This window comes from Orcinus orca, chromosome 16 (genome assembly GCF_937001465.1).
Source record: "Orcinus orca chromosome 16, mOrcOrc1.1, whole genome shotgun sequence".
NCBI lineage: Eukaryota > Metazoa > Chordata > Mammalia > Artiodactyla > Delphinidae > Orcinus > Orcinus orca.
Genome location: NC_064574.1, coordinates 1021644 through 1047298, shown reverse-complemented (window position 1 = coordinate 1047298; position 25655 = coordinate 1021644). Strand labels below are relative to the sequence as shown.

The following is a 25655-nucleotide window of genomic DNA, read 5'->3' as shown; positions in this document are numbered from 1 at the left end:
GAAACACCTGCACCAGACCTGAGGGCCCTCGGGCTCTTGCCTGTGAGCCTGAGTGTGGGGTCCCTGCCTGCAGGTGTGCGCGGAGGCGCCGTTCCAGTCGTGGCTGACGCGGAAACACACGCGGCCCCCCACTCCAGGAAGCAAAGCACATACTCATGGGGCGGGGGTGGGGGTGGGGGGGGAGTGCCAGGTGTTGGAGCCCATTGTCCCTGCCAGTGGCCTTCGGGACCCTGGGGGGCGCCCAGAGACCGTCCCCATCCTGCCCCCTCCCCAGGAAAAGACCCAGCTTTGTAAACACAGAAACAACCATCGGCGCGTCGTTCCCCCCACCCCTCCAAGAGTTAAAGCCCGGAAGAAGCAGCAGGGAGCCCGCACCTGCAGGGCAAAGCGAGTCCTTGTAAGGGGGGGAAACGGGGCGGTCAGGGCCTGGGGGCGGGGCGGGCCAGTGAGCGTTGTGGGGAGGTGGGGCGCCCTGCGGTTGGACACCGGCCCCTGGGTCCCCGGGCTGGAGGGGCACAGCCTGGCTCAGTGAAGTCCCGTCGCCTCCCTACATGGCCCAGTTGTGACAGTTGTGGCTCGGTGGTAAGGCGGCCAGGGCCCCCCGCCAGGTGAGCAGGCCTGTCCTCCGGCCGCCCCCACGTCCCCTGCCCGGCCGGCGCGGGGCGCGAGGCCAGGGGTCCGGCTGGGGCCCGAGATAAGCGCCGCACCCGCCGCCGCTTCCTGCGCTTCCTTCCAGCGCCGCCGCCGCCGCCGCGGGCCCCTTCCTGTTTTCTCGCGCGGGCGGGCGGGGGCGTGGGAGACAGGGCGGGGTCGTGGGGCAGGGGGGTGGGGTCGTGGGGGAATAGCGCGGGGGCGTGGGAGAGGGGTCCTGGGGGATGGGCCGGGTTGTGCTGGCCAGAGCAGGAAGGGGGCGTGGGTCGGGGGCGTGGAAGATAAGGCAGAGGGTGGGGAGCCGTGCCGGGCTTCCCTGGGAGGCTGGGTGCTTGTGCAGAGGTAGAGGGGGTGGAAGGAAGCCGAGGGGGCTGTGTTCTGAAACACAAAGAGGAGGAACAGTGGCGCTCCCATCCCTCCTCCTCCCCAGTCCTGGGCCAGGAACTCCCACACGCTTGGCCAGAACCCGCGGTGGACTGGACTGGCGCCTGCTCCTTGGGGCCCCTTCCCAAGCTTGGGGCAGGAGTGGGGGGGGGGGCTGGGTGGAGGGTTTAGTCTCGCTTGTGAGCACCCAGTTGGGATTGGAGGTCAGCCGCTCTGGAGCCCCCCTTTGGGGGTAGCTGCTCTAGCATATGAATTTTGGTTTTTACTGGAGTATAATTGCTTCAGAATGTCCTGTTAGTTTCTGCTGTACAATGAAGTGAATCAGCTCTATGTATACCTATATCCCCTCCCTCGTGGACCTCCCTCCCACCCCCACCCCCATCCCACCCACCTAGGCTGTCACAGAGCGCCGAGCTGAGCCCCCTGTGCTATACAGCAGGTTCCCACTAGCTTTCCATTTGACACATGGTAGTGTATTTATGTCAAACCTGATCTCCCAGTTCCTCCCACCCTCCCCTACCCACCCTGTGTCCACATGTCCGTTCTCCACTCTGCGTCTCTATTCCTGCCCCGCAAATAGGTTCATCTGTACAATTTTTCTAGATTCCACATATGCGTTAATACACACTATTTGTTTTTCTCTTTTGGGCTTACTTCACTCTGTATGACAGGCTCTAACTCCATCCACATCTCTACAAATGACCCAATTTCATTCCTTTTTAATGGCTGAGTAACATTCCATTGTATATATGTACCACATCTTCTCTGTCCCTTGTCCTGGCTATTGTAAATAGTGCTGCAATGAACATTGGGGTACATGTGTCCTTTTGAATGATGGTTTTCTCAGGGTCATTTACCCAGCATATGAATTTGAGGTACTTAATCTACTTGTTCAGACTTGGTCATTAGAGATACACATTTATGTTACTTTCCTGAAAACATCCACGTAAAACCTTGCACACGAATGTTCATAGCATCAGTAATCACGGTAGCCAAAACATGGAAACAACCTCAGTGTCCATCAGCTGATGAAGAGATAAATAGACTGTGTTCCTTCCATACAGTGGAATATTTTATACAGCCTTTAAAAGGAATGAAGTTTTTGATTCAGTTTACAACATGGATGAACCTTGAACACTCGATGCTCAGTGAGAGAAGCCAGGCTCTCAAGGCCACTTACACGAAGTCCAGAATAGGCAAGTCTGCAGAGACAGAAAGCAGCTTAGTGTCTCCCAGGGGCTGGGAGCAAGGAGGATGGGAAGTGACAGCTAGTGGGGACGAGGTTCTTTTGGGGTGATGGAAAAGTGCTGAAGTTAGTGCTCATAGTTATACCACCCTGTGAACAGATTAGAAACCACCGAGTTGTCCCCTTAGAAGTGTCTGTAGGTGTTGGAGGCTGTCAGCTGAGCAGCTGGACTGTCCAGCGTATTTGTCCATCAAGTGGGTGGACAGTTCAGTTCCTCTTCGCCTGCCCAGCCTGGCCTTGTTGGGGGTGGGTGTGTGAGCACAGCTTTGCTCCTGGTGTGGTGTGTGTCTGGTTGTGTGTGGGGTGTTCCTGAGGGTGTCGGGGTGATGATAGTGCCTACGGGGGAGAGGGGTGCACCTTACCTGCTCTAACCCCCCCCCACCTCCTCCTGTGGGCGGCTTGCTGGGGAGAGTTCCACACCTCGGCTCAGGTCACCCCCAGGCTAGGCTGGGTCCTGGGTGTGGGAGCTGTGGCTCAGGCCAGGCCGGGCTGCTAGAACTTCCCACCAGGAGCTAGGTCGCCTGGGTCTGTTCCTGGCGGGCCTGACTCAGCGGGAGCTGGGGGTGGGGACATCCCTTCTCTGACCTTAGGGGAAGCAGGTGGGTGGAGCCGGGGGGTGGGGGGCAGGGGAGCCTGACCCAGGGCTGGAACCACCCAGGCCCTGGAGCTGTAGTCCTGCCTAGGAGGGCGGCCCAGCCTGCAGGGCAGGTTCCTTGGGAGGGCCCCAGGCATGGTGCCCACCTGAGGCACTCTCTGAAAACAGCTGCCCTCCGCATGTGTGTGTGCGCGCGCGCGTGCGCGCGCGCGCGTGTATGTGAGTGTGTGTGTGTGTGTGTGTGTGTGTGCGCGCGTCCCCAGTCCTGATTCTGCTCCTGAATGCCCCCAGCCCCTGGCTCCAGGGACTTGGTCCAAATTGGGACCCCCTGACCCCCCCATGCCCCCCACCCGGCATCCCACGCTGGCACTGAGGGAGGGTCTTCTGGGGAGCAAGCTACTCGGCCCTTCCGCACTTGGGCAGTGGGGCCTGTGCCACCCCAGGCACCCTGAGGCCCCCATCCTCCTGACTCCGAGGGTGGGGTGAGGAGGATGTTAGAAAGCTGTCCACGTACATGAGAGACGGCCTTGCCTGCCCACCTGCAGCCTCTCTCCATGTGTGTCCACGGGTGTCTCTGGGGTGGGGCACAGGTGAGGTGATGCCTGCGCCCAGACAGGGGGGCCCTCTGAGGGTCTGGTCACATGGCTCTAGGCGGTAGGAGAGGCTGGGCTGGTCTTCCCTTCCCCCTGCCCTGGCCAGGGGGTTGGGGGAGGAGATGGGAGGGTCTGCCCCCCAGGGTGTGGCAGGGGGCAGAGGCTGCTGGAGTCTGGCGGCTACGGGTCCCCATCTGTACAGAGACCAACCCCACGATGGGGGGCGGGGCGCACCTTGGCCCTGCTAACCCAGGGCTCCAGTGGGTGGGTCACCTGTCCCCCTACCAGGGGCAGGCCCAGAGTGGGAGTCAGGGGCCATGAGAGCTGGGTGTGCACACTCATGGGTGATGTGAGCCTTCGTGCGTGAGCCCAGGACTCAGCATTGGTGTCTCAGAGCTGCCTCCCACCATGACAGATGCGGCTGGACTGGACCACCCTTGTCCCTTTGGGCCTCACTCCCTGCCTCTTTCCTGTGTACCAGCACTGTCCTTGGTGTCCTGGGGGCCATTTCTGTCTGTGCCTCGACCCGCCCAGGGCTCCTCTCTCCACCTGTGAGTCCGTCGCCTGCCCCCCCCCCCCATCAGCTTGCCTTTCTCTGTCCCTTTGTCTTTGGGGTCTCCGGGCCCTGCTCACCATGAGGGGGGGATGGGGGCCCAGGTGTCACTCCCCGACTCCACCCGCCGAGGTGTGGGGCTCATTCCAGCTAACAGAGAGGTGATGTCCCCGTGCCTCTCAGAGGCAGGACACCTGTAAGAACAGCCCCACACCCTGTTCACCTCTGTACACACGCTCAGGCAGCAGACCCATGTGCACCGACACCCAGGCTGACACACAGACACACGCATGTGCACACAGAGTCTCAGACACCCTGGGTGTCACACAGTCATCCTCATGGAGGGTCACGTCGAGTCACATGGCCACACTGTCACAGCATCACAGCCATGCTCGGAGCACGTGCACACACTTGCTCACACTTGCTCACACGCACTCACACGCAGCTGGATTCAGGCTCACGGCAGCCACACAGCAGCGCACCTCATCACAAGATGCCCGCGCCCCGTGGCGCACGCACTACATCAGAGCTGTCAGAGATCAGCGGGACCCCCCCCCCCACATGCTACTGGGGCAGGCCAGGCCAGGGGGACACACGACCTCTCATCTTGGTCTGGAAGATCCGTCAGGCCCTGAGAAGGGTGTGCGTGTGTAGAGCCCTCACTTCGGGACCCGGTCCCAGGAGAGAAGAATCGCCCAAGGTGATTGTTGCCAACTTTCCCTGAACCCATGGGCTCCCCAGTGAGGGGGCGCTAGTGGAAGCAAGGAAGCCGAGGGAAAACAGGGTGTCCGGTCCTGCTGGGAGAGGGCCCAAGGCTAGTGTGATGGGTTCCAGAGGTGGAGGCTCGAGACGTGAGGCCTGAGCTCCCCTGCTCTGGTCACTGACCGCGTGTCACTGGTAGAGCCCGCACACGTCACCCTGGCAAGCAGTGTGGATTTGTCACGGTGCTGCCCTCTCTGGGGACACTGTGTTGAGAGAGAATGACGGATGGGAGTCCCAGGATGTCATGTCTGCAGACAGGCGTCAACCCCACCAGCCTCCTTCAGAGAGAGGCGGTTCTGGGCACTCACTGGGCTTGGAAGTTGTTTTCAGGATGAGATGAGGATGGTGAAACCCGGGTGAGGGTGTGGAAGGAATTTCTGGGTGTAGTCTGACCGCTATGAGGCTTGAGTTAAAATGGGGGTTGGGGGGGTGGAGAGCTGGCAGGGTGGGGAGTGCCCACACCCCCTGCCTCCCATCGGCTGTCTGGGGTAGTGTCCTGGAACGGTGGAGAAGTGCATGCTGTGGGGCCCAGCTGCGAGTCAGGCTCCCTGGACTTTGGAGGGAAGGGCACGCCCAGGGCCCTGGGGGGGACTGCTCCCCACCCCCAGCGACCACAGACGCAGGAGTTCCGAGGAAAGGAGAGGCGCTTCGTGCTTTATTGTGGCCTCGCCTGGGGCACCCAGCTCCCGGCTCCTCCTTTACAGCAAACGAACGTTATTTAAAGAGCCCTTGCTACATTGGTGCTTTGCATCACTGAAACCCCTTGCAAGAAAAAGTTTAATTAAAAATTAAATATATTGTTTCATGTATATAAAAAAGGCAAAGTAAAAAATACAGCCTAGTTCTAGAAAATACACGGCAAGAAAAGGATTAGGCGCTTCAAAAACTTAGCCCTGGCAGGGCCAGCCCACACGTCCTAGGCCTGGGCTTCCCGGCCAAGCCCCGGGACGTGTGGGGACCGCCCCGTAGGGGCGCCCTCCGCCCGGCCAAGCCCCGGCGTTGCCGGTTCCTGCGGGGCTATGACGAGTAGCGGCAACTCCGCCTGCGAGAGAGACAGAGCGGTGACACGGTGACACGCGGCGCCCCGGGCGGCCTAGCCTGAGATGCAGGCGCTGTAGTAGACAGCAGAGCTGGCGTCGGACAGCGCGGCGATCAGGCTGCTCTCCTCCGGGCAGGACATGGCGCGCGGGCCCAGCTTGGCCAGTGCCACGTGGTACGGGAGCCCGGCGGCGTCGGGGCGAGTCCGGCCGCAGTTGAGGTACTGGTCGAACTCGGTCAGGTCCACGTCGGCCCACAGGTCGGCGGCGGGCCCCAACGGCTCGGCGCCCTCCAGCGGCGGGGCCTCGGGCGGCGGCGACAGCGGGCCGGGATAGGGGCCTGGGCCGGGCACACCCGGGGCGCCGTAATAGAGGCCGCAGAGCGGCGCGGCGGGGGCGGGCGCGGTCCTGAGCGCCTCGGCCGAGGGCGCCCCGAAGCAGCCGCCCGGGTCCCGGGGCAGCTCGGCGGGGCCGTAGGGCGCACGGAAGGCCCGCAGCGCACAGTCCTCGGGCGCCGCGGGCGGAGGGAAGAAGGCGGCCTCGCCTGCCTCCAGGCCGTCCAGCGGCGAGCGCTCGGGCGTGGGCAGCCCCAGGCCGTCGAAATCGGCGCCCAGCGGCGGCAGCTCGCGGAAGGCCCGGGCCGGGCCGGTGGCCGCGGGAAAGGGCTCGGGCGGCGGCGGCGGCGCCAAGCCTGGGAGCAGGAGGCCGGGCTCCAGACGCCGGGCCTTGCGCGCCTGCTTCTTGCGGCGCGGCCGGTACTTGTAGTTGGGGTGGTCGCGCAGGTGCTGCACGCGTAGGCGCTCCGCCTCCTCCACAAAGGGCCGCTTCTCCGCCGGGCTCAGCTCCTTCCACGCCTTGCCTGCGGGCCGCGGGCGCGGGTCAGCCGGGTGCCGTCGGGCGGGCAGGCGGACCGCCGAGCTCCGCGAGCGCCCTGGAGTGAGGTGCCCCCGCGCCCCGCCCGCCCCAACCCCCCACGTCCCCGCCCCCGCCCAGCAGCCACTCACCCAGCATCTTGCTGAGCACCGCGTTGTGCAGGTCTGGGTTCTGCTGCGCCAGCCGCTTGCGCTCGTCCTTCGCCCACACCATGAAGGCATTCATGGGCCGCCGGATGCGCGACTCGTCGGCCGCCTGGCGCTCCCCGCGGCCGGCCGGGCTGAGGCCATAGCGCCCCGGCTCGGGGCTGCGCGGCGGGCTGCGTGGCGGGCTGGGCGGCGAGGCTGGCGCGGCGGGCGCGGCGGGCGCGGCGGGGGCGGTGGGGAGGCCACGCGGCTCAGCGGCGGCCCCGGGGCCCGGGGCCCATGCACAGTCGCGGCGGGCGGGCGGGTCGTCCTGTGCGCCGTAGCCGGGCGGCGATCTCTGCATTCCAGCTGGGCGCGGCCTGGGCGGAACGGAGCGCGGGAGCGCGGAGGGTGGGCAGCGGGCACGTCGGGGTCGGACGCGTGGGGCGGGTGGGCGGCGGTAGGGACGGCGGTGGCCTCGCGCCGGGTGGGCGCCCAGATATAGCGGCGCGGGGCCAATGGGCGGCGTGGCGGCCGGGGCGGGGCGGGGCGTGGCGGGGCGGGCCCGGGCCGCCCCCTCCTCCCGGGGGCTCCCTTTCTTCTCGGCCCGGCCGGATTCCGCCTCCTCTGCGCGGCGCCCCCCGCACCCTCTGAAGGAGAGACCCCCTGAGTGGGAGAGGGTGGCTGATGTGACCCGAAGCTTGGCAGGGGGCGTCCTCTTGGGGGCTGTCAGGCTTTCAGAGACGAACCCACACATGCAACGAGTCAGAGCCCCCGGGGAGGAAGTGGGGAAGGCTGCCTCCCCAACCAGAGGCTGGCTCCAAGGGAAGGGCGCCTTGGGAAAAGCAACTTGTGTCTTGGGGAAGCTGCTCTGGATAACCCCGGGGCATCATGCTCGCCCACCCTCCACCCACACGTGGGACTTTCAGCGCTGAGGACTTGGAGACCCTCCGCCAGCCCGGGCCTGTTCACGGGGTTAAAGGAGAAGTCGGTCTCCCAGACCGACTGGGAACCGGGCCAGTCGCAGCTGAGTAAGGGGACGGAGAGCGTAGATGCCCCGGACCCATAGCAGAGCCGGAGGGGAGGGGTCCAGAGTGGGTGGAGCCCCGGGCCTCCTCTCCCTTCCCCGGGCCTGATGGGACCAGTAGTAGCTGGTTACCCAGCGGGCCAGACCAGCGCTGCAGCAAGAGAATGAGGCTGGACCTCGAGTTGGGGCAGATGGGGGGAAGAGGGGTCTTCCCCTGGGCCATCCGACCCCAGAGGGTTTCCAGAGGACCTTCTAGCCTCCTTGCAGTCCCCTCCCACCCCATCAGCAGGGGATCTGGGCTGCAGACATTGAGGCGTCTTCCCCAGGGCAGGCTCCTTCCCTGCCCCTCCTGCTGAGGGTGGTTCTTTTGGGGCTGGGATGAGTTTTCCCTCCTGCACATCCATTCGTAGCTTGGGAGCTCTGTAGCCCCACTACCACATCAGGAGCCCCACCCCATGTGCTGGGAGCTCCACGGTGCGTGCGTGACCATAGGTGTCGGTGACCCTGGGTCTGTGTGGCCAGAGCTTCTGGGTCCTCTGTCCCTGGTAGTCCCTCTAGGCCACAGTCAGTGCTTATGAGTGGGGTGGGTCCCCTGTGGGTCTGACAGCTCGCCCCAGCGGCTGCTCCGGAGCTGTCCTGGGGAGAGGTCAGCATGCCCGCAGGGGTCCTCTGGGGGCCGCTGGGTGTGCACCCTGTCCCCAGGGCAGGTCCTGTGGTGTAGGCCTGGGTGGCTTCCAGATCTCCCAGGCCCTGGCACCTAATTCATGGACACTGACCCCATGCTGGGGCACTGGGGATAGTCAAGGTGGGTCCTCTTGGGTCTCGGGGGAAGACTGGCTTTTCCTGGGAGGCAGGCAAGAACGGGGGGCCTGGGGGTGGACGGGTGCACAGCCTCTCCCAGTGCTGCCAGCTCCCCTTTGACCAGTGTAGGTGGGTGGACTGGGCAGCCTGCAGGGGTTGGTGGGGAGAGATGTGTGAGGAACGCTCCAGGCTGAAGGATGGGTCCAAGGGGCCAGCACTCGACAGGCCTCTCCCTGCAGCCTTCTGAGTGTGGTCTGGGTCACCAGGGCCTGGCTCAGCCTGGGCAGCGGTGGGTCTGGGATTATCATCACTGGGCTTGGGAAGGAGGCTTCCAGGTTCCTCTGCTCAAGCGCCCTACCTTGGGACGGACTTTGGGTTCCCCTAGGGGCCCTGCCTGGCCCCCCGCAGCCCCTGACAGCTGAGTTGCTCAAGCTGCTGGGAGCGCAGTGGCCACAGTGCCCAGAATTACCTCACCACCAGTGCCCACCCCCCAGGATGGCCGCTTCTCCTGGCGCCAGCCAGTGGCCCTCCCTCTTGGCTGGGCTGTGGAACTCAGGTGTCCGGCTGTCACGTCCTGTGGGCCAGGGCTGGGCAAGGCAAGGGGAGCGTCTCCTGGGGTAACCACCCACCTCCTGGGGGTCAGGCTACCCTTCCCTGTGTGCTGCCCGGCAGGCACAGGGCCGGTAGCTCTGGCCCGTGGTCCAGTTGGGGAGACAGAGGGGTGGGAGCTGCAGGCAGGGTGGCCTTGACCTTGGAGCCTCGGGGCGGGGGGTTCCCCCTGGGGCTGTAGGAGGGCCGGCGTGGGTGTGGCCAGTTGTGCATCCAAGGTGTGTGTCTGCGCATCTGTGTGTGGTCTGTGTGTTCGTGTCTGTCTGCCTGGGTGTGGGGGTGAGGCTGGACTCTGCCATGGGGACATGGGGCCCCGCGGGGAGTAGAGTGGAGGTTTGGCCCTGGACACCCACTAAGGGAGGGGTTCCTCAAGACTTCTCTGGCTACCAAGCTGTGGCCCCTGATCCATCCACAGTCTGGGGGCGTTCCTACGTCTCCAGGACCCCCCTCAGGCTGGCCTGGTCCAGGTCTGCTGCCACCCACCCTTGGGGGGGCCCTGTCTGCAGCCGGCATCTCCCCAGACAGAAGGTGGGAGGGCGGGCAAGCTTGCTCTGTGAGCGGGGTCTGGCCTGGGCGTCCAGTGGACACTGCCTTCCTGGCCCTCCGCCCGCTCCCTCCCTCAGCCTGGACTGGACCCCTAGGCTCTGGTCGAAGCCTGCAAGGGATGCTGGGTAATCCGCTCGGTGGCTCTGAGTGGGGGCTTGGCTGGGCCCTGGGGGTGGCGGACCTCCCAGGCGCTGCTGCCCAGGGCATAGACCTCACAGGCTCCCAGCCGCCCAGGCCTGGCTAATGCAGGGACAGAAGCAGGGGCTGGGACCAATTACTGAGTCCGGTGGGGCAGGACCCTCCTGCTCCCAGAGGGCGGGAGTGGGGTCCCCGTCAGACGCTCATCCAGGTGGAGAGGTCTCTGGTCTCCTGACACCTCGGCTTTGGAGCCAGGCCGCCCAGTTCAGACCCTTCCCTGTGGTCCTGGAGACCAGGGCTCCAGGACTGGCCCGGAGCCTCCGGCTTGTTCTTGCGGCTGCTCCAAAGGCTGGAGGCGGGTGGGGATGGGGGTGGCCTCTGGGGAGGGCACCCGATGGCCTAGAACACAGTGGGCACACGCCCAGCGGCAGGCCTGGTCCTGGAGGACCCTGGGGCTCAGGCCTGGGGCTGCAGGCTCGCCCCACCCATGCTTTCCTGCTCAGCCCTGGGGTGCCGGGCGCAGTGTGCAGAGGGCCACGGGGCTATGAGGGAGCTGGCACGGTGCTCACGCTTGCAGGGCAGTGCTCTCAGGAGTGCTGGGGTCAGTGCACGGTTTGCCACCGTCGTGGGACCTGGGAGTCCCAGAAGAGCTGGGCGCTGCGGGAACTAGGGTGTCAGTGTGCTCGTCGGGTGCCCCGTGGGCCTCTTGGGCGCGTGGAGAGAATGGTACCATTGCAGGTCCAGGGCTGTCGCGCAGGGGTCGGGCGCGCCCCTGAGTGCTTTGGGCCAGCAGGAACAAATGGCGGGGGGGCTTCTCTGGGTTGAAGGGGCCTTGTGGGTGGGGGGGTGCTGAATGCAGCGTGTGTGAGGAGGACCCCGTGACGGTGGCTTCAGGGGGGCAGGCGGGCTGTGGGCAGTTGGCTTAGGTCGCTTTTGTGGGCGTCCCAGGTGTTGGGGTCGTGAAGAGGCGTTTCCGAATGCCGGGCTGCTGTGAGGGAGGGGAGTCGGGGTGCTGAGCCCGGCGAGCCCTGGGGCACCGCGGCCACGCTCGTCATCCAGCGACCTGCGTCCTGTGTGGGCCCCAATTGGTGCTCAGCGGGGGCTCTGTGGGAAGCTGGGGCGGGGGCCCAGGCCCCACTTGGTTTCCACGGCAACAGCAGGGAGGAGCCAGGAAACACCAGCTCAGGAAGGAAGGCCGCAGCTGAGAGGAGGGCCAGCCTGTTTGAGCAGGCGCCAGACACTCTGTCTGTCCAGTTGTCCGGCCCAGCTGGCCAGCCAGGCCCCGTGTTCCTGCCTTTGGGTCCACCCCCATATGCCTCTCAGTCCGCGCCCCGGGCAGCCTCTGGGAAGGCTGTCTTTGCTCAGACCTCGGTGACCCCGGCCCCAGTTCTCCAGGGATGGTGCCCTGGTCCCCCTCAGGGGCTCTTGGTGGGGCAGAGATGGGGCTCTCTGCGTGTCCTGCCTGGGGGACTGTGTGTTGACATTTTCGTATCCCGGGCTCCCACCCCGACTGCCCTGCCCTGGGCTGGCCTGGCTCGTCTTCTCGCCTACTGGGCTCTGGTGACCGTTCTCATTGGCCCTGGGAAGCATGGGAAGAAGGGGCGGAGCCCCCCAGGTGGTCGGTCACTGGCCCACGGGGCCTGGTGGGCACGGCAGCTGTGAGTTTCTTTTCGGCTGTTGCCCTGGCTTTGGTGACAAATGGCTTTGATGGTCCAACCGGTTGGGGCTGCCAGCTGGCCGGGGGGCAGCCTGCGTTCCTGGGGACCATCTGCCCCTTCCTGCTCAGGGGCAGGAGCCATCCACTCATCCGTCCATCGATCGGTTATTGACCCCACCGTGGGTCAGGCCTTGTTCCAGGAGATAGGGCTTTAGCAGCGGAACAAAGCAGCCCCAAGCCCTGCTTGTGGGGAGTTTCCGCTCTGTTGGAGAGGGAGCCGATCAACAAATCCACAAACAAGTCAGAATCCGGAGCGCCAGGCTGTGGAGGAGAGAGGGGTGCTCACTGCCTGCCCATTCGGGAGGTGACTGTGGAGCCAACCCTGAAGGAAACATGTGAAAACAATGAGGGCACACGTGGGGAAGAGTCTTCTGTGCGGAGGAAACAGCACATGCAAAGGCCCTGGGGCAGGGACCTGTGCTGGAGAGGGAACCGGGCGTGTGGGGCCTGGGAGGGCCTCGCTTTCTTATCTGAAGGAGACTTGGCGGCTTGGGAGGGTTTTGAGCAGAGGAGGGGTGTGACCTGGCTTGGCTTTCCACAGCTGCTGTGTGGAGATGGGCCTTGCAGGCAGAAGGATGGACTCACCAACTCACCACTAGGAGAGAAGGGCAGGGGTCTGCTGTGGGAGTGGGGCTGGCCAAGGTCACCTCCCAAGGCCTGGCTCCTCGGCCCCCAGTCTGCCTCTCCCAGGAGTTTCCTTTGTCTCTCTCCACCAGGGCAGGGCTGGTGTGCCTGAACTGCCAGGAGGCACTGCCTTGGGGACCCCTGTGAGTCAGACCCCCTGCTTTCACCGGAGCCCCTGACCCTGCGGCTGCTGGGGCCCCTGTGGAGGGGGAGGGTGGGGTGGCCGCCAGGCTGGCGGGCTGGCAGGGCAGGGAGGGCGGTGTTTCTGGGAATTGTGTGGGGGAAGCGCATTGTTAGAGCGAGCCTGGAGCAGGCCGCCAGGGCCGGCTGCTGCTGGCCTCTGGGGGATGCCTCCTGCCTCCCCCAAAGTTCTGCCTCTGGGGGAGGGAGCTGGGCCTGGGCCAAGGCTGTGGGCTGGGCTGGGGACTTTCCGCGAGAGGCTGCTGGGGGCAGCGGTTCTTCCCATTCTGCAGACTGGGAGACCGAGGCCCAGAGAGGGGGCGGCTGGATGGCAGAGCCGAGATATGCGCTGGCACATGGGACAGGGGACTCGTGCTGGACTTGGTCCCTGGTCACTGCCCTGCCTGACCTCAGAGGCCGGGATCTGAGGGCGGCCTGGATGGGGTTGGCTGGGGTCTGAGCTCCACAGAGCCCCTGTGGTGGGGAACTGCAGCCCCCAGGGTGGGCTGGAGGGTCTGACGAAATAGGGTACGGAAACAGCTGGGTGCCTGTGTCGGGGGAGAGCTGCCGACAGGGTGACCGGGGAGGGGTGGGGGCTTCTGGGGCTGAGAGATCTCCCCGCCCCACCCCCGTGGCCATGGGGAGACGGGGAGCGGTCTCCGTGTGAGTTTGGCGGCACTGGCCTTCCCACCGAGGCCCCTGCCCCAGCCAGAAGGGAAGCACAGATTCGACCTGCTGGGGTCATGGCCGGCTTTGGGCGGGCAAGTGGTGGGGGACACAAATAGAAAAATTAATGGCCTGAGCTTCCGATGTTTCCGTGCACTGAGGACGGGGGAGGGGCAGGCCTCTGGGCCAAAGGTGCAGCACGTCTCTTGGGGGATGGACCCTGGACGCGTTGTTGGGACATCCCCAGACCCCTGTCAGGGCTGTGTCTGCCCCCTCAGAGCCCCCAGGACAGGGCCAGGCTCCCTACGTCGCAGGACTCCTGAGGGCAGACCCATGTATCTCTCGCCATAAAGGGGTCAGGCGTGGAAGACCCCTGCAGGAGGGGACACAGCCCTAAGGGGGAGCTGGGGGGTCAGCCCCAGGGTGGGGGCAGGAACGGGGCTTCTACTAGGCGCTTCCCTGGGGACCATCGCGGGGACGGAGGGAGGCCCCCTGGCGGTGGACTGGTGGGGTGTCCAGGAGGGCATCCTGGAGTAAGGGGGCTGGGTGGGTCTGGGAAGGTGAGCTCGTCTGTCCCCCACCCTTGGGGGCTCTGTCCCTGCTCCTTGCTGATTCCTCTTCACCTCTGACCTCTAATCAGGAGCTGTGCCCCCACCCCACCCCTGCTCATGGCTCACAGTCTCCAGACACGGCCTGGTACCTCTTTGTTGGGTGCCCCTGGCCCTCAGCTCTCCATGCCCCACTCCTGCCCCTCCTGGGCCCGTCTCAGGAGGAAGTGGAGGGGCTGGGGGTCGTGGGGACGGGGCCCCACCTGATTCTAGGAAGGTCTGTGTGTCAGGGCTGCAGCCCAGAGTAGCAGGCAAGTTGGTCCCGGGCTGGCCTCTCATGGGGTGGGGGGTGGGTGTTTTTGGGGCTCCCCTGCTTGGGGGTGGCCAGAAGGTGAAGGTGTAAGTTCTTTCCAGCTCCCCCCAGGGTGCCACGTTCCTTCCGTTACCCAGTAGGTGTCTGGGGGCTGGGATGCAGCAGAGGGTGGAACTCAGGCCTGGTTCTTCTGGCCGACCGAACAGTCGGGGGAGACAGACGCCTCACAGCCCCTGTGCGTGTGACTTGTACTGTGCCCAGCGTGCACACACGTGGGCAGCTTCACGCATCCCCCCCACGTGACTCGGGTGGTATGCCAACTCCCTGGATGCAGCAAAGAGGACGTAGGGTCTGGAGCCCCGGTGGGCACCCTGTTGTGGGTACAGCCAGGCTCACCGTCCTGATGTCACCCTACAGGCACCGCTTTCTGAGGGCGCGGGGGGGTCTGGGGGCCCAGGCAGCTTGTTGGGGCACGTTCCTTGGAGGAAGAAGTTCCCAAGTTTGGGTAGGGTCCGAGGGGTCTCGGGTGGGCCGTAACTGACCTGAGCAAGGTTCTGGGGGGTGTGAATTCATGAGGGGCCCTGGGACCAGGGACTTCTAAGGTGGGGAGTCGGGGGTTTTGGGGTTGGTCAGTCAGTGCTACCCTGGCCAGGGTGGGACCCACCGACAGACCCCACACGTGAGGGTCACTCTCCAGGACCAAACACAGCCCCACCCGGGCTGCTTCCAGGCTGTGGCCAGAACCAACTGGACCTCCTGGGGGGTGGGGAAGGGTGGTGGCCACCTGGCCCGCAGGCCGTCTGTGGCTCACTCCTGCCACCTAGCGGCCTCTTCTCATTGTGGGACCTGCAGGACACAAGGCGGGTCACCCGGCCCGGACACTGCGTGGGGGTGGCTTCCACGTTGGACTGCACCGTGTCAGGGCTCAGGGCTCCCGTGACGGGGCGAAGGGCCGTGGGCCGCAGGTCCCCAGCTGCGAAGCACCCCACCTCCCCTGCCACGCACCCCCGCCTGCCTGTCCACTCCCCCTTCCCCATCACCTGCCCTGCCCGGGCCAGGCTCCCCAGGCTGGGCCCTCCTCCCGCAGGACGCCCCGCCTCCTGGCCACTCTTCTCGAGCGCCATGGCGTCTTGGTCTCCCTTTGTCTGCAGCCTCGGTGGCCTTAGTCGAGAGCTTCTGAGACGTGTCAGGCCCCTGAGGAGCTGTCTCTGTGGCCCTTGCCGGAAGCTCCAGAGGTAGAGACCACCTGGCTTCTCACGAAAGAGGCCGAGGGCCTGAGGCGGGCGGTCTGGGTTTTGCACTGGCTGAACCGGGGCAGGGCCTTGGTGCTCAGCTGACAGCCCCTCCTCGCCTCCCTGTCCTCGCCTTGGTGCCCCATCGCAGGGCAGCGCACGAAGTGAGCCCATGGGGTTACCATGGAAACCAATTCCACTGAAACACAATTACCGAATTATTTTCTAAAATGTGTGATATAGAACCTAAGTGCTTCTCTATCGCTGCAGCTCCCGGCAGCGACAGCAGTGAGTGTCGGCAGGACGCTGGGGTATCAGCAGGATGGCTGTGCCACAAGGTGCCTCCAGTTTGTGCTGTGGTCAGTCCCAGCCCTGCTGCGGGACCATACGTGTCCCCTAGAGAGCAATGCAGAGGCGACCGGGAGTCTTTCCCACTAGTCTTTCTGCCAGGGGGCTGGTTCCGCAGGTTGACACCCTGTCCTATTCTCCCTCCCACCCGACCCAGTCCCCCTCCTCAGCTCCCAGACCTGCCCTGTCTCCATCTCTGCCCACCCCCACCTCCCCAGGTTGGTCCCTGTCCCGCGGCCGCCTCTGTCCCTCTCGGCAGCTTGGATCCGGTCACAGGGGCTGAGGTACAAACTCTGCAGCCTTGGAATACAGTCCCCAAGCCCCTGCTCTCCTCTGTGTGCCCAGTGTTCAGTGTCTACCCGGCTGGCTCTGCCACTTGAGGAGAAAGGACAAAACCCCAGGGCCCCACCCCTGGGGGACAAGGGGCAGGGCCCTCCCTTCTTAACCAGCTTCTAGGTCATGCTTTAGAGTCTCTGTGGCTTGAAACATCCAACCCAGTCCCACACATAGAAGCCTCCCTCACTCAAAGCCAGGACAGAGGAGGCGCCCAGCTAGGCCTCCCCAGCAGGCAAAGCTAAGCTGATTCGCGGACTGACAGGAGGAAATTCCTCCTCCAAGCACCACGACAGGGCATCCTGAGATGCTGAGCTCAGCCATGGCTTCTGACAAAGGCTAGAGCACAGGGGAGAGCGTGTCAACCACACGGTCAGCAGGCAGCAAAGCACTCAGCCTCTCCCCTCTGGAGTGGGCGGGTGTATCTCCGAGAAACCTCAAAGCAGCTTCCGGTCCCTGAGATTACAGTCAGAAAGGTGAGCATCGGGAGAGGCCTCTCAGAAGCATCACCTGGGCTGCCAAGAAGGGCTCGTGCCAGACAGTCCAACCCTGGCAGAGGCACCAGTTGAGGCAGGGTCTGGGCCATCAGCACAGCCCGCAGGAGTAGGTCACTGTTACGGAGCCAGCCTCGAGGCCAGTCCCCATCTGATTTCTCCGCAGGGCAAAGGAGGACAAAGTGCTGAGGGTTGGGGGTGGGCATGCAGAAACCCCGGAAAACCAGCCCGAGACCCTCCCCCCCTTGACCATGCTCCGAGGGTCCCCGAGGCCACAATCCCGGCCAGAGCGCTCAGGAGGTCGGGCAGCGGCCCCGGGACAGCGGAAGGTGGCGGAGGAGGGCTCATGGGGCGGGGAGACGGGACGGACCCCAGCGTGCCTTTGCGGCCCCGCGCAGTCGGACCCTGGCCGCCACCGCGAGGTGTTGGGAGGAAAGCGCGGGTTCGGCGCCGCGGCCCCCACGCACGGCCGCGCCCCGCGCGGCCGCAGCGCCCTCCGCCGGCTAACCGGTCCACTGGCGGCTGCCCGCGTAAGGACTACACTTCCTAGGATGCCCTGCGCGCCCCCTGGCTCCTGGGAGTTGTGGTCCGGGGCAGGGCGGGCGCGCGCGTGGCGGGCGGGCGCGAGAACTACGTATCCCAAGATGCAGCGCGGTGCCGCGGGGGCCGGAGGTTTGAACGGAGGGTCTCCCGCCCGTGGCGGGGCTGCGTCTGCTGCGGCGGGTGCGGGAGGCTGCGGCGGCCGGGGCCGGGGTCCGGGCCGGGAGGCCGAGGCTGGCGCGGCGGGCGCTGGGGGCGGTGCCCCCGAGGCGATGATGGGCAAGGAGGAGGAGATTGCGCGGATCGCCCGGAGGCTGGACAAGATGGTGACCAAGAAGAGCGCGGTGAGGGGCGCGGGCCGCCAGGACCCCGGGACCCCCGTCCCGCCGAGCCCCCGCCGAGCCTGCCGAGCCCCCGTCAGGGCCGCGGCGACCACCCGAGGGGCAGGACGAGACTCCGCCCCGGGAGAGACTCCCGGGACACGGGGAGACCCCCGCCGGAGGCCGAGACCCCCGCCCTGGGCCAGCCCTGCCCTTCACCTCGCACCCACGGCAGAGGCCGCGATCCGGTCTGAACCTTGTCCCGGGAGCCAGCCGCTCTGGACTCAAACCCAAACTGCCAGACTGAGACCCCGCAGGCCTGGGATCCGCCCGCTTCCTCCCCTCACTCCGGAGCCCCTCGGGAGGCCGGGCCGGCGGAGACCCTCCTCGGCCCAGTCCCTCCAGGCCCTGCGGAAGCCCCGGCCCGTGCAGCCCTGACTGGCCGCCCCCCCACCCCCGTCTTCCTCCTCCCCAGCCGGGGCATCCTCGAAGTCCTCCAGAACTCCCCGCCGAGCCCCATCCCCGACTCAGAGCCCTCTGTCCCACCCTGGGTCTCCCACACCCATTCTCCGCCTTCGAGAGTTTGGAGTGTGAGAGTGGACTCCCTTCTCCCCTGGAGCTACAGCGCCCCCCTATCTCTGCCGGGCCTGGGGCTGCGGCCCCCATCATCTCATTTTCACCGGCCAGCCGGCCAGAGGCCTTTCTTGTCTGGGAGGCCCTTTTTTTCCTTGTCTGTTCAGTCCTCCAAGAACCGGGTTGCCCTAATAAATCCTTTCCCTTCCTTAGCCAGGGCTCAGCCAGCAGCTACTGGGGAGTGGGTAGATGCGTAGGCACCCTTGGGAAGGAGCCCTAGGAAGCCCTCAGCCTGGCCTGGGAATACCCGGGCGCAGGACTCCCCCCGACCCCCGCGACCAGCTGGCCGGCTTCTGTCGTCCCTCGGCCAGTGAGCCTCTGGGGAAGGCTGTGCCCGGTCTCGGGCTGGTGGCGGTAGGGGGCGGACAGCACATGGGGCTTCAGTTTCAGGCCCCTCTCAACTTTGGACCTTGGTGATCTGGGTATCCTCGCAGGGAGCATCTTTGGTGGGTGGTACCTGCCTCTAGGGAGTGGAGAGGAGTCCTGCCGGCTCCCTGAGAGGCTCAATAAACGCGACCAGCTCTCCCCAGACTGAGCTCCTGGGGCGGGGCCGAGGGGTGGTGGGGGCCGTGAGGGAGGGTCAGCTGGGGTCTTGAGATGCCTGCCCCACCACCCCAGGGCTGTGTGCCTGCACTGGTGGTTTGGGGGTGACTTTTGGGCTGAGCATGGTTGAGTCTGGGTCTTTGGACAGGGTTCTCCCCCGGGGCTGGGAAGGGGGCTGGCTCCCTCGCTTTCATTCATCCATCAAGCAGCAGCGCCTGCCCCAAAGCCCGCATGATGCTCTCACCCCTGGGGCTGTGGGCAGCACAGAGCAGGGATGTGGGAACGTCTATGGCTGTTTCCAGAGATGACCAGAGAAAGAAGCTGCTTCCCCTCTGAAGGAGACAAAATAAATGCGCCCCAGCTGGGGGCAGAGATGGGCCACGGAACCCACGGAGGGCTGGGTCGGGCCAGGCAGGACGGGGGCAGGGGGCATCAAGGTGGAGCACCGCATGGATGGAAGCCCAGGGGAGAATGAGGAGGGGGGACAGGTGTGGACTGGGAAGGGGGCTAGGGGGCTTGGGGCGCCATGGAGTGGGGGGTGAGAGCTAGCAGAGGCTCCTGGTGGGTCCCAGTGCCTTTGAGGCCCCTTGGGGGAGTTGGGGGCCGTGACTGGGAATCACGTTTATGCCCCTCTGGTCCAGAGGCCACAGAAAGCTGGCGTTCTGCAGCCCGGGGCTCCGTTTGGGGGAAGATGATTGATCGCCGAGTGGCGCTGTGCCCTCGGTTCTGGTGACCATTTGTCCCCTCTGAGGAGCTGACTACAGGGCTCGACTCTGTAGCCCAAGGGGCAGGGCCCGCGGGGGTGACGAGGGGGAAGCTGCAGCCTGAGCGGAGATGCCGTCCAGATCAGGGATGGGGCAGGCTCTGCCCCTCCCACGGCCAGGCTGCGGGACATCTGAGGCTGTCGCCCCTTGGATGGCTGCCTCCTTCATGTCGTGAGGGAGACACGCACACGTGAAACCACACCGGTGGGTTCCGTGAGCCTTCTGTGGAGGAAGGCGAGGCGGGGAGCGAACGGGGTGGCGCCGGGCTGCTTGCCGTCAGCGGGAGAGGCCTCGCCGAGAATGTGTCATTTGCACAGAGCTTTGGAGGGAGAGTGGGGCAGGCGTGTCGCTGGCAGTGGGAGCAGCGGGTCCCGGGGCGGGCAGCTCGGCCCCCTGAGGGCCCTGGGGAGCTTCGTCTGCTGTGGAGCCGTGTGGCCCCTGTGTGTGCGGCTACGAGGAAGCAGATGTGGGCAGGGGTGCCGGACAGAGAAGGGAGACGGGGTTCTGGCACAGCCGTCCAGGCGAGGTGACGCGGCTGGAGGGAGTGAGCAGGGGGCGTGGGGTGCACGTGAGGGGAGCAGAGGTCCCTGAGGGCTTGGCCCCAGCAGGCGGCACTGAGGAGAGGCTGCCTGAGCCACGTGGGCGGGGGATGTGGGACCCGGCAGGTGCGGGCGCCGCCCCTGCTGGGGATGGGCTTCGGCCCTTTCCCCTGACGGCCCTTGGGGGCCCTGGGCTGGGGTTAAGTGCACAGCTGCTCCCTTCTCATGCCTGCCTTCCCTGGGCATCTGACCCCAGGTGGATCTCCAGACTGTCACTGCCTCGTGTTCCCCCAGCCCTCGTGTGTGGGAGGAGCTGAGCTTGCCCACTGAGACCTCAAAGTCATTTACGCGGGTCCTCCCTTCTCCTTCCAGGAGGGAGCCATGGACCTGCTGCGGGAACTGAAGGCCATGCCCGTCACGCTGCACCTGCTGCAGGTAGGGCCCCGTGTGCCCCGTCCCCCAGCTCCCAGGCACCTGGCAGAGCTTCCTGCTCCCCACCCCGGCCCTTGGCTGGCATGAATCCCTGCCTCTGAGGAGACTGTCCCTTGCCTTTCTCTGTTGCTCCACGAGACAGGGAGGGGCATTCAAGGGCAGTCCGCTGTGTTCCTCGCGAGGTTCCTGCACATGGGGCAGTAACCGTCGGGGGGGGCATCCGCCTCCCCTCGCTGGTGCCCAGCTTGCCCTGTGGGAGTCGCCGAGGGTCTGTGGGGAGGGTCTGACCGCTGCCCCCAGCCTGGCCGCTTGTCTTGCAGTCCACCCGCGTCGGCATGTCTGTCAACGCCCTGCGGAAGCAGAGCTCGGACGAGGAGGTCGTCACGCTGGCCAAGTCTCTCATCAAGTCCTGGAAGAAGCTCCTGGGTGCGGGTCAGGCAGCCTAGGCTGGGCGTGGGGGCGAGGGGCACCCGAGACGCGCTGGCCCTTGGCAGACTGTGCTGTTCCCGAGCCAGGGCCACCTGGGATCCAGTCCAGGAAGCACTGGCTCGGGCTGGGAGGAGGGGGCTCCACGAGGAGCAAGGGGAGTTAAGGCTGCGCTGAGCCCTGGAGGGGGGCCTGGCAGAGCTGGGGGAGGTCGCCCAGGGGAGGAGTGTGGGGCAGTCAGAGGGCGGGGGGAGGGGGGGGCGAGGAGGGGGAGGAGGAGGAAGGGGCGTCTGGAGCCCCTCAGGGAACAGGGGCAGCCTCTTTCTAGGGACAGTGGGGCGACTGGGATGCCCCCACTGGACCCTGAGCTTCCGCTCCCTTCCCAGCCCCTCCTGGGCTCTGTCCAAGCCCTTGGGAAACAGAGCTGCATGTCCTGGGCTTCTCTCCAGTCCTGCGTGGCTGTTGGGCTGCGTGTTGGACAAGCGTATTTATTCTGGTGGCATATGGGACGCTTCTCGTCCTGTGGGAAGGTCCCCAGTGCAGGCTGGGACTCCCTCGATGGCTCGCTCTGGGGCCGAGGCCCAGCTGGGGAGCGGCCATGCCCGGCCTGCCTGCGGTGACCAGCCTTTGTCCGAGTCCAGCCGTGCCATCCGTGAAGGCCGTCACTCTGGGGGGGTTCTGTACTCAGGGAGACTTTTCAGGACCTTCCTTGGCTGCGGAGAGAGGACCGCAGTCGTTCGCAGGAGGCTGGGGCTGGAGGCAGGGTCCGATGTCCGCTGGCCGGGGCTGTGCCTCGGTGGTGGTCTGCCCCCCTCCCTGGCCCCGCCCTGCCCTCCGGGCCTGCCTTCTCCCAGCCAGCCCTCCCTTCTTTCCCGGCACATGTAGATGCTTCAGACGCCAAAGCCAGGGAGCGGAGGAGGGGCGGGCCTCTGCCCACATCGTCCTCCAAGGAGGCCTCCGAGGCCCAGGACCCCAGGTAGCACGTCTGGAAGGCAGACACACGCCCCGCCCATGGCCCCACTTTCTCGGCAGACCGGGGTGCGGATTTCCAGGGGCGCTGGGTGGGGGCGCTGAGGTCATCAGCCCTTTCAGCTCCTCGGAAGGGACTCTCCCCAGGGTCAGCCTCTTGCTGGACACTTTCCCTCCGGAGACTCCTCTGGGCCTTTTTAGCCCCAAGCATCTGAGGGGGGCACTCTGTCTGCCTGGCTGAGTGGGCCTGTGGGAGCCCGTTGCTCACGTCCCCGGATCCAGGCCCGGGCTAACTCTGGCTACCCACGTTGGCCTGGGGTCTCTGGCTGCCGGCCCCTCCCTCACCGGGGATGCCCCAGGCTGTGGCATGGTGCAGGCTTTGGGGCTACTGAGGCCTCCCTGCTCCTGCCGCCCCCGGGATGGGCTGTGGCTGAGAGGCTGCTCTGCCCTTGACCCCACTGGGCAGCAGTGGCCAAGGGCGAGGAAAAGCTGAGCTTTGGATTCACCGCATGGCTGTGCAGAGACGTGGGCTCATCTGCCCACCTGCACGTTTTAGTTTTCCTCCAGGAAGCCGCCTGCTTCCACTGGCTTCCGTGGAGGTCACAGGGTCACGAGATGCAGGGGTGTGAGAGGAGGGCCGTGGGTGGACAGAGCCTTGTGGATAGGCAACCCATGGAGGGGGGTGCCCAGACCTCCACGGGGTGGGGCTGCCTGCATAGTGGTGCCTGGTCTTGAGTGATCCCTCGTCCCGTCTGCCTCCCCCTGACCTGGCAGTTTGCGTTGGGCAGTGTGGCCCCGTGTCCCAGGTCTCCCTGAGGGTGGGGATCCCGTCTGGGGGTGTGTCTCACCCAGTGATCCTCACTGCCTCTGGCCAGACCGTGTGGACGTGCTGGACCTGACTGTAGATGGGCAGGGTTCTGGGCCGCTGTCAGGGTGGAGCAGACGGGGTCTGGGGGCATCGTGGCTGTGACATTGGCTTTTCTGGGGACCGGCATCTCACAGAGGTGCACGTGGCCCGAGCGGGCCTCTCTCCAGCCGCAAGAGGCCAGAGCTGCCCAGGACGCCATCGACACCCAGGATCACCACGTTTCCTCCGGTGCCGGTCACCTGTGACGCCGTGCGCAACAAGTGTCGCGAGATGCTGACCGCTGCCCTGCAGACGGACCGTGAGTGCCTGGGCCGGGGCCACCCAGCACACCTCGGGGTCCTGGCTCCTGACACACGCTTGATTCCCAGGTGGCCTGGGCCCCACCTGCCTGTGGAGGCCTGAGTCCAACCCCGTGCTGCTGACCTTGGGGGTGGGGAGCCGGGGGTCTCTGGGGAGCAGGACGCCCGGATGCTGCGCAGGCTGAGGTGTGGGGGGGAGCCGGCAGGGCAGCTGGTCAGGGCTCCTTCTTGCAGATGACCACGTGGCTGTCGGTGCAGACTGCGAGCGCTTGTCGGCCCAGATCGAGGAATATATCCTTTGTGCAGCGGCTTGGGGGCTGCAGATCTGGAGGAACGGCGGGGCCAGCCAGGCTCAGCTCCCCTAGTGGCCACTGTCCTGCGCCTTCGCCAGGGGATTGGGCGGTCGGGTGGGCGTGCTCGTCTTGACCAGGGGGCTCCTCCCAGACCCTCTGGGGTCTGAGCGGGCCTGCGGTGGGCCTGGGTCCCGGGCCTCCAGCCTGCATTTGGGTCTCAGCCGGGAAAGCGTCAGTTGTCGACGCCCACGTGTGGCTGGCTCTTGCGACACGCCTCGCGAAAGGCCCTGGCTGACCTGGGGGCAGGGGTGGAGGGCGGGGCATCGGCCTCCCTACGGCTCCTTAAACGTCCGCACGCATCTTCCGGGACGTGGGGAACACGGACATGAAGTACAAGAACCGTGTGCGCAGCCGCCTCTCCAACCTCAAGGATGCCAAGAACCCCAGCCTGCGGCGCAACGTGCTGTGCGGCGCCATCACGCCCCAACAGATCGCCGTGATGACCTCGGAGGTGAGCCCGTGGGGGCGCTGGGGGCTGCCCCTGGCGGGCCGCGGGCTAAGCACGCGCCCCTCGCCCCAGGAGATGGCCAGCGACGAGCTGAAGGAGATCCGCAAGGCCATGACCAAGGAGGCCATCCGCGAGCACCAGATGGCGCGCACGGGCGGCACGCAGACCGACCTGTTCACCTGCGGCAAGTGCAGGAAGAAGAACTGCACCTACACGCAGGTGAGCGTCGGCAGCCCTCCCGGAGCCCCGCCCCTCCTCGGAGCCGTCCGTGCCCCTGCTGTGCAGGCTGGATCCCCCTTGCGCCTGGACACGTGCGGTGTGAGTGGTGCTGGGACGGGGGTCCGACAACCTAGTCTCCGATGGGGCTGGGAGCTGCAGTCACCCTTGGGGCCTCCCCCTTGCCGAGGACCCCTGCTCCCCAGTAGGCAGTCTCGGGCGGTGGGTCCAGCCCGTTCGTTCTGGGGCACTGAAGTTTGGGAGCCCAGCCCCCCTGTGTTGCTGCTGGTGGGAGGATGGGTGCCTGGTGGTGGTAGCAGGACTCCGCTCAGAGTTGTGGAGGTGGGCCCCAAGAGATGTTGGGGGGCCCTGTAAGAGGAAAGCGGTTGGGGCGACTGCAAGGTGGGGGTTGCAGGGCAGCCTCAGCCCAGGTGACGTGAGGCCAGCGCGGCCTGAGGCCGTGGGGGGCGGGCTCCCCAGGTTGTGACTCCTGGGAAGTCCTGCTCCCTGGGGCCTCCAGCTGCAAGGGACTGAGGCCCTGGGGCTGGGCCCCTCCCACCGTGGCCCTCCCCACAGGTGCAGACCCGCAGCTCCGATGAGCCTATGACCACGTTCGTTGTCTGCAACGAGTGTGGAAACCGCTGGAAGGTAGGTGGGTGAGCCCAGGCCATCCATCCCCAGCCCTGTTCTCTGGAGGAGGGTGTCTCCAGCTTTTGTGGGGTCTGTGGTGTGAACTGGGGGATGGCCATGCCAGCCAGCCTCCTGGGAGCCTTGGAGATGGTGGATGGAGACCCCAGCCCTGCCTCCTGCCCTGTGGGGTCCTGCAGGCCACGTGGCTGGATGGGCGCCTCTCACCTGTTTCTTGCAGTTCTGCTGAGCCCTGTGCATGTGTGCCTGCAGCCTTGGGCCACGGCCAGTGCTGGCCGTCGCCCTTTCCCCATCCTCTGCCAACAGATACAGCTTCTCTGGAGACCTGCCCTTTGCCCACCTGGCCTTCCTCAGAAGGCAGCACACCCTGCCCCCCACCCTGCCTGCAGTGCACCTTTCCCTCTCTTACCCCCCAGTTATTAAATGTTTCTTTTTGCCACTGTTTTTTCCCTAGCCCTTGGTCCTGGTGGGCCATGTACAGGCCTGGGCTTCAAGCTGGGTCCCCCATCCCCTCATCTCTGGTTTGATCTCCCCGACCCCCGCCGCTGCGGAGACAGCCCACCTCCCTGGGGTCGGGTGACGCTGAGGCTTGGCCTGTTGGGACAGCACTGGAAGGAAGAGCCCGCTGGCTCTCAGAGGGGCCTGAGTGTACCCGTGGGAGGGGCAGGGCTGGGCCTGCATAGCACGAGGATCAGGTTGGGGGGGGGGCTGTGGGTGCACAGAGGAGCCGGGGTCTCACGACCTCTCCGGGCACCGCAGCTCAGGGTCCAGGGATTATGGGCGGGAGGCTAAGTCTGGGCCCCACAGCCGTGCCTGCCTGCAACCCTTCAGGATGCCCCACTGCTCGTGGAAGCAGTGTGAATGGGGGTGGACCCCTGACCAGACCCTCTGCGCCCCGGTTGCAGCGTTGAATCGCTTTACCAAGCAGAAACTCAGGGAACAGGGTGGCAAGTGTGTGCCTTGTGGGGCCTGTGAGACAGTACAGGTGACTGCCCGGCACCCGGGGTCTCGGGGAGGTCTCCCCCGTAAGTGTCCTGCCCTAGCCGGCCAGCCGCCGCCAGGGACCCTGCCTGCCCAGTGTCCCGTTGCGTTGTCACCCTTGGTGGCGCCCTCGCGTGGGGAGGGCTGAGCACAGCTGCCCGCTGAGGCTGTTCTCTGAGGGGTGGGGTTGGAGCAGAGCACAGGGGCCCGTCACTGAGCGTGCTGCTCCCCTGCTGGGGGTCGTGGCCCACTCCTCGTTCTCTGATTCCCCCGCAAACGTG

The 25655-nt window shown here is 65.8% G+C and overlaps 2 protein-coding genes across 7 annotated transcripts; one reads left to right on the top strand and one right to left on the bottom strand.

The window, feature by feature from the left end:
• The first annotated feature begins 586 nt into the window (after positions 1–586).
• Positions 587–24837, top strand: TCEA2 (transcription elongation factor A2). 6 transcript variants are annotated; one of them, XM_033410229.2, is made up of 10 exons: positions 587–608; positions 20107–20169; positions 20487–20598; positions 21478–21568; positions 22597–22727; positions 22963–23019; positions 23378–23532; positions 23602–23748; positions 24322–24393; positions 24614–24837. In XM_033410229.2, the coding sequence occupies exons 2-10, from the start codon at positions 20116–20118 to the stop codon at positions 24620–24622; spliced, it is 828 nt and encodes a 275-aa protein (XP_033266120.1). In that variant the 5' UTR covers positions 587–608; positions 20107–20115; the 3' UTR covers positions 24623–24837. The 6 variants fall into 6 exon arrangements, with proteins under 6 accessions (XP_033266120.1, XP_033266119.1, XP_033266118.1 ...); XM_033410228.2 differs by lacking the exon at positions 587–608 and adding an exon at positions 5920–6042; XM_033410227.2 differs by lacking the exon at positions 587–608 and adding an exon at positions 17046–17279.
• SOX18 (SRY-box transcription factor 18) lies at positions 5415–7300 on the bottom strand. The gene is made up of 2 exons (XM_049699827.1): positions 6826–7300; positions 5415–6680 (listed from the first exon to the last, which is right to left on the bottom strand). Exons 1-2 carry the CDS (start codon positions 7181–7183, stop codon positions 5878–5880), a joined length of 1161 nt encoding a protein of 386 aa, XP_049555784.1. The 5' UTR covers positions 7184–7300; the 3' UTR covers positions 5415–5877.
• Positions 24838–25655: the final 818 nt, after the last annotated feature.

Bases quoted from the DNA above. Each gene is read 5' to 3' on its own strand.
- TCEA2 (XM_033410227.2), top strand. From the start codon at position 17,208: ATGATGGGCAAGGAGGAGGAGATTGCGCGGATCGCCCGGAGGCTGGAC. The intron at 22,728-22,962 runs GTGAGTGCCTGG...TCCTTCTTGCAG, and splicing joins CGCTGCCCTGCAGACGGACC to ATGACCACGTGGCTGTCGGT. The intron at 23,533-23,601 runs GTGAGCCCGTGG...CCCTCGCCCCAG, and splicing joins TCGCCGTGATGACCTCGGAG to GAGATGGCCAGCGACGAGCT.
- SOX18 (XM_049699827.1), bottom strand. From the start codon at position 7,183: ATGCAGAGATCGCCGCCCGGCTACGGCGCACAGGACGACCCGCCCGCC. The intron at 6,681-6,825 runs GTGAGTGGCTGC...CGCGGCCCGCAG, and splicing joins GGTGCTCAGCAAGATGCTGG to GCAAGGCGTGGAAGGAGCTG.